The following is a 17656-nucleotide window of genomic DNA, read 5'->3' on the forward strand; positions in this document are numbered from 1 at the left end:
GACAGTGATGCCATAGAAATATACAGAGCTACCGCAAAAACGAAAGTTCAAAGACAGAATTCTAAAGATCTATATGCAACAAGATGAGGTCATGTGACAACAATGCAGCATATAAACATCTGAAAAGTTTATAGTTGCATAATTTCACATACTATGTTTTATATATCTGGCACTATACTGTGTATTCAGTAAGCTAATGTTCCATTCGAAACACAGCCGTCCTGTCCTCCGGCATCTATTTTACATTTAACGCCGGAGAAACTGTCAAAACAAGTACGAGGTGCAGCAGTGCCTCAATGAAGTTTGCATATTTGCATTGTACCGTATTTTCCGTTCACTGGAATATTCCACATGCTGAATAAATCACTGACAGTCTGGGGCTACAATATTTCCCATCCGTGTCTGCAAAAACACATGACACAGCCATCATTCGTTGCTTCAGCAAAGAGATGTGTGTGTGTGCGCTCTGTTGCATTGCTCCTAAGTGTATTCCTTTATATGTCTTTATGCGTGTGGGTCGCTCCGCTGAGAGAAAACGGGTCGTGATTTGGGTCCTGAGAGATAAAGCGTAATTATAGTGATCCGTCCTCAATCCAGAGATAGACTGAGAACTGTGTCATTGTATCATTACCCTGAGGCCAGTCGCTAACATTCATACCTGCGCTAGTTCGCCAACATCACAGAGCAGACACACGCAATGGTGCTATAGCAGATGGACAGAACTTTTTTGAGAAGCAACAGAAGGAATACATTAAAGTCTGAAGAGAAATCAACTCTAATATGTACACTACCGTTCAAAAGTTTGGGGTCGTTAAGATTAAGATAGATAGATAGATAGTCTCTTCTGCTCAAGGCTGCATTTATTTGATCAAAATACAGTAAAAAAAAAAAAAAAAGTTATATTGTAAAATATAATTGCTATTTAAAATAACTGTTGTCTATTTGAATATATTTTAAAATGTAATTTATTCTTGTGATGCAAAGCTGAATTTTTAGCATCATTACTTTGCAGTGTCACATTGATTTTCAGTCTTTTAAAATCTTTAAAAAAAAAGATTTTTCGAAGTTGTAAATGAAACAAAGATCTTTATGTTTAGCAAGAAAGTACTATTTTAGTCTTTCTACTTTCCAATGTGTTACTTATGGAAGCTTGTTTGCGACATTGAATAAAAATTTTAAAGTCATAAAGTCAGAATTACAAGGTTTACATTGTAGGTTTACATCTCGTGATTTTTTTTCAGCTCAGAATTGCGAGTTATAAAGTCTGAATTGCGTGATGTAAACCTGCAATTGCAAGGGAAAAAGTCAGAATTGTATCTATCATTGTGACTTTTTCTCACAATTTTGATTTTGTTTCTCAGAATTGTGTTTATATCTCGCAATTCTGACTTTTTTTCTTTTCTCGCACTTGCGATTTTATACCACACAATTCTGAGGGGAAAAAATGGATAATTCAATTCTGAAAACTTGCAATTACCTTTGAATTTTTATTCATTCCGTGACAAAAACAAGTTTCTATAGTTACTTGCAATTTCTTTGTAATTATTTGTGAATTTCTAAGTGCAAATTACGAATTGTTTCAAAGTAACTTCTACACCAATTTGTTTCAGCGTACTGAAGAGACCAGTGAAGGTCCAGTGAGGACACTATACAGCAGAGACACAGGCACATGCTGGCCCACTTTTCATGCAACACAGCGTGTGTTTACCTGCGCGATCTGTGTGTGTCAGTGTGTGCCAGCCCGTCCCGGTCACACCTTCGGTCCCAGACAGTGATGAGCAGGTGGCCTATACAGCAGAAGCCTGGATGCTCACTGATCTACAGGCCGAGGACATTGAGTGCAGCAGATTATGAGCATAAAATGTGGTCCGCGAGCATGAAACGCAGTTAAACCGAGTGTGAGGGGTAGAGAAGGGGGGAAAAGAGGGTTTAATAGGGACAGCGCGTGTGTGTGGAGCATGTTATTGCATATAAGTAACATAATGCAGATATCCTCTCCAACTAAACCTAGGTCATCCTGCAAAAGGGCTGTAAGCCAGCGTGAAAATGAACCCTGAGTCGTGCAGAAGACAGCTTACAGCTACACGACTCTAATGCGCTGTCAGTGGGGAGTGAACACAGGCTGATATTAAAATTCACACAACAGACTCCTTCATCAAACTCATTTCTAAAGCTCACCTTCAAGAGCTGCTTTCCAGCTTTATCCCACAAAGACTTCACAGCACCACGTGGGAACCGTTTAAAGACAAAAAAAAAAAACGCTTTTCTCATAAATGGATTTGCAGGTACTTATGAAAGGGCAAAGAAGTAACAGCTGTTTTGAACTCATAACCTTATGCTGACTGCACTGTGTATTGGATGTGCAAAACTATATTTTCATAATCGACCAGTCTGTCTCAGCATGCTCTGTATAATTAGACTGGTTTCTGGCTTAATCAGATAGCTTTCAGTCAAGTGTTCTTGTGTTCAAAAACAGCAGGACAGGCTTCAGAATGCATGATTTCAGGACTTATTTTTGAAAATAACTATTTTTAACTTGCCATGGTGAATTAAAAAACAAAATGCTCATGGCAAAAGAGGATCAAAAAAGACATGTTGCAATGGCAAAAACAGATAAAGACACAACAAGTTAAATTGTTGTAAACAGTTAAAGAAACTAAATCTAAAACTAATACAAAAAAACAAAATGTCCCAATCTTATTTCGCAAATCATGAGATTGTGTAAATTACTTTTTTCTATAGACAGCATAGTTGTAACCATACAAATAAATAAATAAAAACAAATCTACTTAAAGTTTTATTATAAAACAATTATATATATATATATATATATATATATATATATATATATATATATATATATATATATACTCACCTAAAGGATTATTAGGAACACCATACTAATACTGTGTTTGACCCCCTTTCGCCTTCAGAACTGCCTTAATTATACGTGGCATTGATTCAACAAGGTGCTGAAAGCATTTTTTAGAAATGTTGGCCCATATTGATAGGATAGCATCTTGCAGTTGATGGAGATTTGTGGGATGCACATCCAGGGCACGAAGCTCCCATTCCACCACATCCCAAAGATGCTCTATTGGGTTCTGGTGATCTGGTGACTGTGGGGGCCATTTTAGTACAGTGAACTCATTGTCATGTTTGAAATGATTCGAGCTTTGTGACATGGTGCATTATCCTGCTGGAAGTAGCCATCAGAGGATGGGTACATGGTGGTCATAAAGGGATGGACATGGTCAAAAACAATGCTCAGGTAGGCCGTGGCATTTAAACGATGCCCAACTGGCACTAAGGGGCCTAAAGTGTGCCAAGAAAACATCCCCCACACCATTACACCACCACCACCAGCCTGCACAGTGGTAACAAGGCATGATGGATCCATGTTCTCATTCTGTTTACGCCAAATTCTGACTCTACCATCTGAATGTCTCAACAGAAATCGAGACTCATCAGACCAGGCAACATTTTTCCAGTCTTCAACTGTCCAATTTTGGTGAGCTTGTGCAAATTGTAGCCTCTTTTTCCTATTTGTAGTGGAGATGAGTGGTACCCGGTGGGGTCTTCTGCTGTTGTAGCCCATCCGCCTCAAGGTTGTGCGCGGTGTGGCTTCACAAATGCTTTGCTGCATACCTCGGTTGTAACGAGTGGTTATTTCAGTCAAAGTTGCTCTTCTATCAGCTTGAATCAGTCGGCCCATTCTCCTCTGACCTCTAGCATCAACAAGGCATTTTCGCCCACAGGACTGCCGCATACTGGATGTTTTTCCCTTTTCACACCATTCTTTGTAAACCCTAGAAATGGTTGTGCGTCCCAGTAACTGAGCAGATTGTGAAATACTCAGACCGGCCCGTCTGGCACCAACAACCATGCCACGCTCAAAATTGCTTAAATCACCTTTCTTTCCCATTCTGACATTCAGTTTGGAGTTCAGGAGATTGTATTGACCAGGACCACACCCCTAAATGCATTGAAGCAACTGCCATGTGATTGGTTGATTAGATAATTGCATTAATGAGAAATTGAACAGGTGTTCCTAATAATCCTTTAGGTGAGTGTATATATATGGGTGTAACAGTAACGGTTCGGTACGTACCTCAGTTTTGAGGCTATGGTCTGACACAAGTTTACATGGTACATTTACATGGTACATTTACCCCAGAGATTCCTGATTGCTTAAGATATGCGCAACTTGTCAGTGAAGCACAGCTCTGTGATCAGTAGTAAATGCTGCTCCATCTGAAAGCCAGAGGGCGCTCTCGCTCAGAAACTCCAAATATGCCCAGCAGAAATAGAAAACCCATGTCATTCCAGGAAATCCCAATTAGTGATGGGAAGTCCGGTTCTTTTCCGCGAACCGGTTCTTTCGGACAGTTCGTTTCAGTGAACCGGTTCAAAAAAACGGTTCACCAGTTCTTTTACGTCCTCACGAAATGACGTCAATTCTATCACCCCGGTGGATAAAAATACATTAAAATAAAGTAATTAGTAATCATAACAGTTAGTTAATAGTAATCATCGTCATAATCATCTTAAGTTTCTTACAATTACGTTTTGCAAATTAACCCTATAGGTGATGTGCAAACGCGGATGTTTTACATGTCTTAAAGATATAAAGTGAATAAACTGGTCTTCATCAATTTTTTTTTTTTGTTATTACACTGAACAAAATTATAAACGCAACACTTTTGTTTTTACCCCCATTTTTCATGAGCTGAACTCAAAGATCTAAGACTTTTTCTATGTACACAAAAGGCCTATTTCTCTCAAATATTGTTCACAAATCTGTCTAAATCTGTGTTAGTGAGCACTTCTCCTTTGCTGAGATAATCCATCCACCTCACAGGTGTGGTATATCAAGATGCTGATTAGACAGCATGATTATTGCACAGGTGTGCCTTAGGCTGGCCACAATAAAAGGCCACTCAAAAACAAAAGTGTTGCGTTTATAATTATGTTCAGTATAAATAAACTTACATTTCGCCGAATTCGCCCCCTCATTCAAGTCCTTGGATTACCCATGCTCATATTATCAGCACAGCATCAGTTGGCCGAAAGAAAGTTTGGTTCAGAGATGGTTATCACGCATGCTCAGTATCTCCAGCTCATCGGTTCTCGGTGAACCGCTGTACCTGTACCTGTATGTTCGGTAGTACACGCATGCTCAGTATCACCTGCTCGTGCTCATCACTTCTCTCAGAACAGCATGTCTCAGTTTAGTGAACTGTTGTAGTTACTGGAGTAACATATACTCCAGGATATTGGTTTATTTCTAGTCGGAGTGACTGTCAGGCATGTCCGAATGTGAGTAACTTTAGTAACTTGTGGATCAGCGCTGACACAAGACGCGAACTGTTTTGAACGATTCAGTCAAATTTGGTGTACTGGTTCGACCGGGTCACTAAAAAGAATCGGTTCAAAAGAACGATTAGTTCACGAACCAGACATCACTAATCCCAATGGGCATCATACTATCGCTATAGCTGAATAAACAGAAGATTGAAACGCTTTGATTGATTAAACATGACTAATAAACACACGACTACGACAATATGGTTTATCTGAGTTCTTCAAGCTTTCTCAGATATTTTCAAGATAATAAAGTATATTTATACTTCAATGCTAATCGACAAATCCTTTATCACTGTATAGAATACTATGAAATAATATGTTGTGTGCCTTATTCTGTGTAATGGTGTGTGCACACCAAAAGCGAAGCGAATATTCACACTGCGTTATTCGCTCTAGATTACTTGCGGGATTACTTGTTTTTCGGGTCACTCACGCAAATAAAAGCATTGCGCGATGAGGAGTGTCTTCAGGCACATCAACAACAACAACAGCATATTTTCATCACTTACCAGTCCAACTTCCTGGCTTACTTTTCTCCAAACTATCTCCTTTTTTGTCCAATTCACAATTCTATTCTGGGGTAGGCAAGGCCGCAAAGGATCCATCTGTTGTATCCTTCATTTCGCGAAAAACAAAAGCCGCATTTTTTAACAAACAGCGTTTGATTACCGCGTGCCACCCCTTCTGGACTTCTTTGTCGTCTAACTGTATGTACCGAACTGTGGCGTCCGTACCGTTCAACTTCCCTCTGATTTATACATGAGTCATGACCTATGGTTTACATCAAACACGTAAAAAATTACAATTAAATAATAAAATGTAAATAATTTTTGCTTTTATGACAAAATTTTTCAAAAAAAGTTTTCGCTATAATATGAAACTTATTATTTTTCTCACACAGTATAAATGGGTCTTAAAATATATAGCTACTTTTATATTTTATGAAGGCAGTCCTTTAAAAGCCAATCATTTTATTAGGTGCTCCTTGAAATCCAAACAGTGTGAAAATCCCTGTGCTAGTCAGCTAGTTTGTGAATGCAGCTTCACACAGTGTAGCTTCCACTCGAGGGAGGGATGTCATCGTGTTATATGATAAGCAAGAACACAAGCACAACCTCAAGGGTTACTTCCATGTTGAGTAGCAGTAACTGGAATAGACACATGCCCTCCACCGTATCTCGCTTCAATCTCAAACCCAGAGCTTTTGAGAGAAGGCCACTAAACAGTCATAAGCACTGCTGCCAGATGTTGTTACTTCATGCCATTATCTCAAACAAACTTTGATGTCAAAACATTAAAACAGTGAATAATTGCTTAAATTTTGGCTTGATATTGTCTGGGTTCAGAAGACTTGAAATATAACCTATACAGGCAACTTTATGGAACTTTTCTGATGGGTTTTTGTCCTTTTTGAAGCTTGATGGCTAAGGTCTCTAAAACAGGTCACTGTATGGAAAAGAGCTGCCTTAAATGACATGCTTTAAAGAAATGTTAGCCAATACAAAACCCATGTAAATGATCAATTTCTCTATTTTTGCAAGCCCCATGAGCAAGAATGTCACATCTGGAGAAAAGCATGCGGGGTGGAACTAAAGAACAAAGTGCTACGTGAACCGCCACCGATCTGAGTTGTTCTAGACTAGTGTATCGGAGAAACAACAGAAAGCTGAGAACATGAATGAAAATCATACATGAAAGCGTGAAGAGAGAAACCTCAATATCAAACCATTTTTACATGCAGTGCTGCAGACGTGCAAAAGAACAGTCTGTGCAATGAGCCCCATTGCTTTACTGATGGATCTTACATGCTTATTATCTTAACCTAAACTCATTTATAGGCATCACATTAGTTGTTTTAAACAGCACCTCATGCATGCGTTATTTAATGGAAACAAACTCAAACTAAATTACTAAATTGTGGTTGAAATGCAAATAAACAATGCAATATAAATTATTTGAAAATTACAGAAATATAATTCACTCAGTAATACTGAAAAAACATGTTTGACTGAATTGTCATTTCAAATAGTCTGTATAAACCCTTAAGGCTACAGATTTGATTAATTCCTTAAGATAATATTCAAAGGATAATGAATGTTTCTAATATCTTTCCACTCCCCAAGCACCTGAGTGTTTTGATGAAAATATGGAAATTTGACATGAATTAGAGCCATACGAGTCTATAAAAGAAATTAACCTCTGTGGATACAGCGCTCGATCACCGCACTAATGTATCGCTGCAATATTAATGTGTAATTCCCATTAGCTTTATTTATTCAGATCCTTTAAAAGCACACAATTTTAGTCTTCAAGATTAAAAGCATCACTATTATAATCGATTATATTTAGGGTTAGTGATTTGAACAAACGCTTAGTAAACTTTAGTAACTCGTTTACACAAGAGGCATGAATGATACCTCAATGAATTACAATACTTTTAAAATATATATATTTCTTAATAATCTTAATAAAAATTTCTTATTTACTTCTAAGTGATGTACATATATAAATGGAAATGGAAATATTTAGACATCTAACAATACAATACAAATTTCCTTAATAATAATTTAATTTATTTTGGCTTTAGTACGATAACAACATAAATGCTAATTATTAATGTTATTAACATCAAAAAATGTTTGATTCTGTTGTGAGCTATACAGTTTTGTGAAAAATATAATAATTATTTTATAATAAATAGTGTCATAAATATTTCTTAATATTTTAAATTAACATATATACATTAACTATTTCTAAGCACTGAACATTTAAACTGAATATAAATGAAAATGTTTCTCATCAGGATATAACCGTACATAAAATTTCCCTAATAATAATGTAATAATTTCCTTTGCCTTTAGTAAAATTGCAACATAAATGTAAATTATTTAATATTATTTTTCCCCATTATATCGTGAGCCATAATTTTAATAGTATAAATTAAACAAATATAAATACAGTTTTGTGAAAAAAAGTATAATAAATTATTTTATAATAAATAGTATAATAAATATTTATTAATATTTTAATAATAATAACTTTTGGCTTCAATAACTAATGCCATTGATTTAATATTTAAATATGTTTTCTTCATTAAAAAAAAATATATAGTATAACCAGGTCTTAAAATATACATCCTAACTATAAATGTGTTGTTTTACATATTCAAAACACTGCAAACAGCATCATAGCATGCATACATACTATATAATGAAGGAATGCACATACATTAAACAGTTTCATAACCAGTCATAGCCAGTCTCATAAACGTGCTGTAATGAAATGCCAGTATGGTGGGCTTCTGTGGCGGGGTCCATTGGCTCTATATTGCCCTGGCTGTGTAGAGTTGATTACAGTCAATTACAGTAAGCTTCATTCTTTATCACTGCATCAGTAAGCGAGAGCGTGAGCCGTGAAGTCCTAAAACAGGCAGTCTGCCACACTCCACCTACCTACTGCATCTGTCATCTGTCTCTGTGTGCTAATACTCCATCACTGGAGCTAAGACTGCAAAAAATGAATGATTTACACAGTATCTGCTGCTTTGAATCATTTAAAAAACAAATGATTTTGGACACCTAAGCCACACAATAATATCTATAATGATCTATATCAGTGTCAGTGCATTATGTACTGTATACACCAAGTGGCGTCTGCAAACAAATGATGCATGAGCTTTTGTTTGCAGTTATTTACATTAGCATAGCTAGTAGCATTTGCATTCACATACTTGCATGGTCTATGTTTAGCCCTTATCAGAAAGCAAGAGAAAACATCCGAAAAAGTGTGAGAGTCTAAAACTTGGGTCAGGAAAGCTTCAGTAAATAGTGAAATGCTAAAAATCTGTTTGTCATATTTTGTATCTGGAGAATTGAGAGCGGATGATCCGTTCTTCTTCCCCAAAAGATTCACAAAAAGTTGCTGAGGCACAGCTGTAGTTTAACAGTGTCAGCTGGCCGATGCTCTCAGTATAAGAGCTTTAAATATAACTCTCACTCACTGATGGCCGTCTCGAGTGAGAACTAATGGATGGACTCGCATCCACTGTCTTCACGTGTCACGAATAGCTCCTCGGTGTAAGGTGCCACTGTGTAGGTTTCATATTAATTTCTACGCAATTATATCATAAGCTGCTACATCAGCATGTAATTTGACACAGAGGAAAAGATCAAATCCCTTGCAGGCTAGTTAATGGAAAAAAGTTCAAGGTGTTAGTCATATAGCAGGCCTACATTATGTAAAGAACAGTGTGAAGAACTATAAAAGTAGTGATGCAACTAAAACTACTAACAATGTACATTTTTCAGTAGCGTGACGCCATAAAATAAAGGTTCTTTATTGGCATTGACGATTCCATGAAGAAACTTTAAAGGGGTCATGAACTGGATTGTTTTATTATTTTATAATGTTTCCTGGGGTGCCCTTATAATGTTAGTATGATTTTTACATCAAAAATTGTCATAATTTATAAATAAAAGCCATTTTTCCAAGCCTGATTTCTGCCTCAGATTTGAACGCTCCGTTTTAAGGGGCGTGTCTGCTGTGAGACTGCAGTGCAATCGCCCACTGCTGTGATTGGCTGACATGCTTGCATATGAAATAGCTAGTATTACATGAACTCTCTCGAAAACTTTTACTACGTTTTTACTATTACAGCTATCGAGATTAACAAATGTGAAAAGTATCGTTTAAAGCATTATATTTAAATCTATTCCATCACATGAAAGGTTGCAGCATGATGAGCACTGACTGAGCAGATGACAGACAGTCTGTTGATCGCGTGAATAAAGATCTTATCATTGCAACGCAATTTCTGCACTCTCACAAATGCTTACACCAAATCACAATGCAAACACGATGTGAATACACAGTAAGAGCTTCGTTGTGTAGTGTAACGGTGTCATTAATTCATCACGAGTTTGGTAAGTGTCCAGAAGCTCTCGCGGCTCGCGCTGTGCTGTTTGATTGACAGCTTGGGCGAATGGAAAGGGATCGTTCTTTGATCGCTTTCTGTATATAATTTAATAACAGTTTAAAAAGGATTATTTTCATAATACTACGAGAAATTATGAGTTGATCGTTTAGTCACTGATGCAGAAACAGTATTGAACGATATTAAGAGAATCTGAACTTGAATAATTACACAGAAACCACTGATCGCAGATCAGGCATTAGAGTACACATGGTTACTTACATGTTGCTGGCAGATCCGTGTCGGGAAATTGTGATTGACTGATTTAATAAAGTTTAACCATGCTGGAATCCGAAGGAAGCTTATGCAGACTGTCTTCCACAAACAGGCGCTGCACAATATTTAGTAAACAGCATGTTTATTGCTTGGAAGTAGCTCTATCCGGTTTAGCAATTATCATGTCGTCCTATGTTATTTAGCACGTTTGGGCGAATCGGTGGGCGGGGCTAAACAGGCCGTGTTGAAGTAGGCGTTGATCTTCTTTTGTGGAGGCGGTGTTTTATCCTCTTTGACGTCATAGTTCCCCACTTTGAAAAACGAGTCGTTTGCTGAGCCTGATGTCTATAAAAGCTTTTATTGGACTAACAAGGTAGTTTTCAGTTCTGAAACTTACAGGATATTATTATAGTATGATGATCTCTTATATGTCAAAAGCTCAAGGACATTTTGATTTCTCAGTTCATCACCCCTTTAACATAAAAATAAAGGTTCCAAAAGGGGGGTTTTGGAGGGATAATAGAGGAACCATTTTTAGTTCCCCAAACAAACTTTACAGTTCTGAAAGAACCTTCTCCATTATTAAGAACCTGTCAGGGTTATGTCCGGTTTTATCCGTGTTTGAGTTTTACAATGAGTTGGTTTTTGCTCAGTTTTCTGTGTCCTTTGTCCCCACTTCTAGTTAGTCTCCTAGGTTACACATTGTTTGATTATCATTTGCACCTGATGTTCATTTAGTTGATACACTGGTTTGTTCAGGGTATTTTAAGCTCTGTTTCCTTCTGTTCGTTGTCAGTTCTTGTTGAGTTATTTAGTTAAATAAACTAAAAATGCTGCATTTAGATCCTTTTTTCCTCATCATTTCAACCATTGTGTGATAGAACCTTTTGTGCAGTGAAAATGAATGTTCCATGAATGTTAAAGGAACCTTTCATAGTTCCTAGAACTAATTGCGGAAGTACACGTTTTTTGGCATGTTAGCACCGCAGGAACTAATGATTTTAGTTCTAGGAACGACTTATGGGGGAACTAAATTAGCTCCTACTTCAGAGTAGGGTCTACACCAGATCAATAGGAACTACCAGTGACATAAGTGTACTGATTGGCTAAACGCACATGAAACACCAGCGCCTGTGTACACACACATATTACAGCCTGTATATTTCCTCCACAAACTAACTCTATGAACATGGAAAACAGTGATAGATGGACCTCTCAACCCTTACGCTAAGGAGAAAATCCAACGTGACTTTGAGGGGACCAAGCGATTATTTCTGCTCAGCTAGGGACATTGGGCATCAACCAAATGCTAAAGCTTTTTCATATACTGTTTGCTTTCTTTGTATACTGTTTGCTTCAAAGTCACGACAACAGGCGTGGCTTACGTCACCAGGAAAACGGCCCCAAGGGGAACCGCCCTGGTGGCTAGTTCCTAGAACTACCCGGTGCAAAAGCCCCTAATGATGCCAAAAAATAACCTTTATTTTTAAGAGTGTGGAACTTTTCCATTGTGCAAATGGTTCTTTAGATTATTAAAATGTTCTTCACATAAAGAAATATAATTTCTACAAATACATCATTTTTATAACCTTTATTTTTATAGCAGCTTATCTGTCTTCATAATAGTCTAGCTTTTCCAGAAACAAGCTAGTTTTTCCACAAGTATATGTCATATGCAGCATAAACAAATCTGATACATTTTAGTGAATGTGTTTGTTTCAGAAGGTTCACCTAAATAAATGATTCACTGATCAAAACTCCTGCATCTTCTCTTTTGAAGTGAAATATTTAATTCAATTATAGTGTTTGTCACTGCAGTATGTGTTCGTCTCAGTTATATAAATGCTGAGCATGCATTCTAATTTTAGCAGTTACACTCTTAAAAATAAAGGTTATTTCTTTGCTTCTATGGTTCCCAGGAACCTTTAACATCCATAGAACATTTCCATTGCATGAAAGTTTTTTTGTTTTTTGATTTTGCAGTGGAAAAGGGTTCTTTAGAATATAAAAATGTTCTTAAAACCCCCATTTGGAACCTTTATTTTTAAGAGTGTACATTGTACAATTAAGAAGGGGTCACCCTAAATTATAAATGCAGACGTTTTTGTGCCGGATAAAATGTGTTAATTCCTGAATTAAACAGTATCATCTGACTCTTTTGAATTTATAAAGGCATTGTTCCCTTAAATAGCTTTAATAGTAGTCTACTTTCTTTCTTAACAACATGTAGAGAAGCTAATTACTTTATTTAAATCAGTGAGTTGACCGTACTAAACTTTAAACTAGTTTGTAGCTTCGCATGCTACTGTACAGTTTCAAAAAATCACTCTATGATATTTAGTCCTACTGTAGATATGGTCTATAGTCTATGAGTAAAAAGTATGTCAGTGATCGAGCTACACAAAAGTAATTGCACACCTCTTCTCAACAATCTCATGAAATACTCAGGACAAGCTACACACCAAAGTTTAATAAGGTTAGAGGTTTGTTCAAATCCCTTGAATATGAGCTACAATAAAAATGATGCTTGTCTAAGCAAAAAAAACCAACAAAAAAAACACTAATTAGCATGTTCTGCTTACAGCTTAAAATATGAATTTATCACAAACTGTAGCTGCTGTTTATATGCATACAGTAAACCGTTCAAAAGTTTTGGGTGGATAAAATAAAAAAAGGCTGCATTTATTTTTAAATGTAATTTATTTCTGTGATGCAAAGCTGAATTTTCAGCATCATTACTGCAGTGTTCAATGTCACATGATTCTTCAGAAATCATTCTAAAATTCTGATTTGTTGCTCAAGAAACTGTTGAAAACAGTTTATTTGAAACAGAAATCTTTTGAAGCATAATTGTCTCTACTAATCGATTTAATGCATCCTCGATGAATAAAAATCTTACTTTCTTTAAAAAGAGAGAAAACAAGAAAAAAAAATCGTACTCACCCCAAAACATTTGAACGGTAATGTACGTTTATAGATCCTTATTAAAAGTTGTACTACTTAAAATGACTGATGGATGTAATATCTGTTAAGAACCCCTTATTCTGACTTCGGACTGAATCAGTCTTTAGGTTTTATGGCCCTAAATGACCTTCTGGCAACATGAATAGTTAAAACCAATCAAAATGGGGAGACCATCTTTTCTACAGAAGCCTGTTAAGTCAAGCTGTAGGCTAAACATTTGAGTATAATTGAATTACTATAAGGCTGACTTTATAATAAGGGAACATCTTGCAGGCCTCTTTGGTCCTGGTGTGAATATTAAAACCCCGGAGTACAGTGATGTTAATTCTGCAATGCTGATGTTAAAGTGAGTCAGAAGCTTCCTGGTGAACTCCCTAGCCAGAATTTTAAGGCATAATCTTAATATATATTTCGATATTTGAGTGACAGGAAGCACAAGCTCAAGTGAATAAGTTTCGCATTTCGCTGCGTTCCAAAGTTCAAGTTTGATGAACTCTAACCTGCGAATTCGTATCACGTGAAGACGTTTAATAGAAAAAAGATATGCCACAGTGTGACCTTTTAACTGGATTAAAAGAATGCAAAACTTAAATCTGCAGAATAACAGCGTTGCAGTAAAGTGGAGTAGATTGCATATTTGTAAAAAAAAAAATATGTACTGATATTGTTGAATTATGTTTTTCTTTTAAATACGCCACAGAATGTGATGTCATTCTGCGACCATGATGGCATGATGCCCTTTCTTTATAAAGTATATCTGAAACAGTCCTGAAGGAGAGACCAAAGAGTGTAAAGTTTCACTAGCAATGTTTCCATCCACCTATTTTTATGCACAGTTTGGGATATTGCATAAAAAATGTGCTGGATGGAAATAAATTCTAAAAATGTGCATAAATGCGCTCATCTGAGTCGGATAATTTTTTTATCCGATAAGAAAACATGCGCATAAACGATGGAAACACATTTGCCGAATAAATCATCAAAAAAGACACGTGACTTTGCGATGGGACGGCACAACTGGACCAACCAGCAGACCGATCTCTTGCACAGCGTCTGAAATGCTGATTTGGTCATTCTGAAATGCCTGAGCAAAGTGGTTCGGTATAATAACCTCCCAGAACTGTCTTATACGACTGCGTTCCCAAACAGCAGGTATCCACCTGAGAAAGCACGTTAACATGACCGTTTATTGCGTTTCTTCTGCGCACTCGGATGAGTAATATATTACATACAAAAATTATTATATACAGTGGCTTCTCCTACATCAACTTCCATTCTTCTTAGTGATATTCAGCGGCAAATGTTTTATGCGGTATTATCTTTTTGATGAAATCTGAGAGCTTTCTGGCCCTCTAATGAGTTTGGAACGACATGAGGATGAGTAAATAATGACTGAATTTTCATATTTGGGTGAACTATCCCTTTAAAGCCCATTCAAACCAAGAACGATAACTATAAAGATAACTATAACAATAACTCTATTAGCGTCGACACCAGTGCATGATATTGTTCGGTTTATTCTATACAGTTTTGTTGTCTGTCACTTTAAATGCTCAAGCTCAAGCAGGATGGATTCTGATTGGCTGTCAATGTTTTTATCATTCATCAGCTGCAAAAAAATCATTCGGAAAGTGATTCCAAAGATATTGTTTCTCTGTGCCGTCTCGTTGTAGTTGTGCTGAGGACTTTGATATTCTATTATATTTAGAACGATTTTAGAACTATACCTTTATCATTTTCATTATAGTTATGTCTTGGTGTGAATGGGCCTTTAGTTTGGTCTTCCTTCTTCACTGATAGTTTCTTTTACAAAGCCAATGATGATCTTTACAACAATCATTGTCAATTGTCCATGAAAATGCTGTGACACACTGAAATATGTCTTAATAACAGGCAGAAAAAGTCTTGAAATTAGCTTTCTAGTATTACTTTCACATTATGAGGCTGTTAGAACAGTTAGACTATTATGATGCATTTTTTTAGACACTGCCACAGTCTACTTTCACTGTTGAAAGTGTTCCAAAACTCCAAAACAATTATTCTCCCTTATGGAACAAACATTAGAAGAAAATTCCCATTAGAAAACCCTCTTTGCTAAACAAATTGGAAACAGCTTACGTGGAACTCAGGCACATTATATTCTCAAAAATCAGTTTCCACGCTTCGACTTTGAACCGACAGAGGTCAGTCATTGGGCAAGTTACTTCTCGATCCAGTTAGTCATCTTTCCTTTTTCATCATACAGTATAAGAGTTCAAAGCAACTATTTACACTGTCCACACAAATATTAGGCTATGCAATAACATAACTAGCAGCACTCAAATACAAGAGCTGAACTGACATCATTTTAAATTCAGCAAAAGACAAAACATCAAAATATAAGTCTGATGAAGTTGACTTCTCCTCACAAGAGATCAAAACGCAAAGCCACTGAAGTGACTTAATATTACAGCATGCACAAAAAATAAGAATGAATGATCAGCGCTCCTCACTCAACAGCAATACTCCATTTAAAAACTATTAAGTGACTGTTAAAGTATTGATGCGCCTGCTATTGAGGAAAACAGATGCACCGTTGCAAAAGGAAGGCAATAAGCTAATTCCCCCCAAAGCATGCAATAACATCCCAGTCAGCTACTTCACAAAACTCAAGATTACACACACAAAAAGTATCCAAATGAAAGGATATGTCAGTACAATACTCGTGGTGAGCATCTGAGCCATTTCATTCATATACACAAATCAAGATAATTCCTCTAACCAGTGAGCTTCCATGCAGTGGGATAGAGACCCTGCAGGGTTTGCAGGTGCTTAAACAGATTGTAAAACGTTGTAAAGGGCAGAGGGGTCTCTAACCCTCACGAGCACAGAAGCTGCCTGACTTGGAGTGATAAAATGACAGCAGTCCTCCACCTGCAGCACTGAGAGCATCAGCATCAGCATCAGTGGTCCTCCTAGCGCAGGAGGACGCTGAGGGAGGAACACGGAGGACGCAGTACAAATCTTACCTTGAAAGGGAACATATGACATGTTCCAACGGCATTGAACGTGCTCTCAGTGTCTCATCAGTCTCTCGACATGCGAAAATATCCTTCAGCAGTCAAAGGAAGCCAAAAAACCCTTGTGCTCATGGACTGCGTCGATGCTGGAGCGATATTCCCGTAATGCGAATGGAAGAATCGAAACAAAATCATCGTCCATGCTCGACAAGAGCCATTGGAATGATTACAGCCCGTATATCGCATCACATATCACACACGCGCAAAACAAGAGTGATGAAGAAGGAGAACGAAGGGAGAGAGAGAGAGAGAGAGAGAGAGAGAGAGAGAAGGGGGCGGTGAAGAGAGAGAGAGCGCGCGCATGTATGTGTGTGCGCGTTTACCAGAGTAGATCGATCTAAATGCACTGTGTGTCTGTCTGTAAATTGGATGTGATATAATCCCATTTAGATTCAATTGACAATTAACCATGTAAATACCATCGAATATGAATATGGTAGGCTAATCATCATATAAATAAGAGTAGGCTACTACGGTATTTCTGATGCCATCTCTGGGTTCTGAAGTTACACGATGAGTGAACAATTCATTTGAACATCTAAAATAATAACTTTAACCAAACTACTGTACAGACCAGTTAAATATAAAACTATGATTTATGATTATGATAAGTGCTTTCCGTTATAGGATAAAAATGTATAGGGTCAAATATGGACAAATGTTGGTTTAAAAAAAATTGTATTACATTTTAAACCCAACGGTTGGGTTTGTCCATATTTGACCCAAACAACCCAGCATTTTTTAGTGTAAAGCAAAGTATTACTATTGCTCATGATTAATAAAACACATACATTAAAGGGTTAGTTCACCCAAAAATAAAAATGATGTCATTAATTACTCACCCATGTCGCTCCAAACCCGTAAGACCTTCGTTCATCTAAGAAACACAAATTAAGATATTTACCTTAAACTGCAACGTTATTACAACTTTTAAGGCCCAGAAAGATAGTAAAGACATCGGTAAAATAGTCCATGTGACTACAGTGGTTTAACCTTAATGTTATGAAGCGACAAGAATACTTTTTGTGTGAAAAAAAACAAAACAAAAAAAAAACACTTTATTCAACAATTTCTTCCA

The 17656-nt window shown here is 36.8% G+C and overlaps 1 protein-coding gene across 1 annotated transcript in view; it reads right to left on the reverse strand.

Moving 5' to 3' along the window:
* syngap1b (synaptic Ras GTPase activating protein 1b) overlaps window positions 1-16790 on the reverse strand; it is a 131507-nt gene extending 114717 nt beyond the window's left edge. The window contains 1 exon segment of the mRNA XM_084088019.1: window positions 16528-16790. Coding sequence (XP_083944145.1) covers window positions 16528-16549 — 22 coding nt within the window. The 5' untranslated portion in view covers window positions 16550-16790.
* Between the last annotated feature and the right edge of the window lie 866 nt (window positions 16791-17656).

The sequence above is a fragment of the Abramis brama genome (genome assembly GCF_963993115.1).
Source record: "Abramis brama genome assembly, chromosome: 17".
NCBI lineage: Eukaryota > Metazoa > Chordata > Actinopteri > Cypriniformes > Leuciscidae > Abramis > Abramis brama.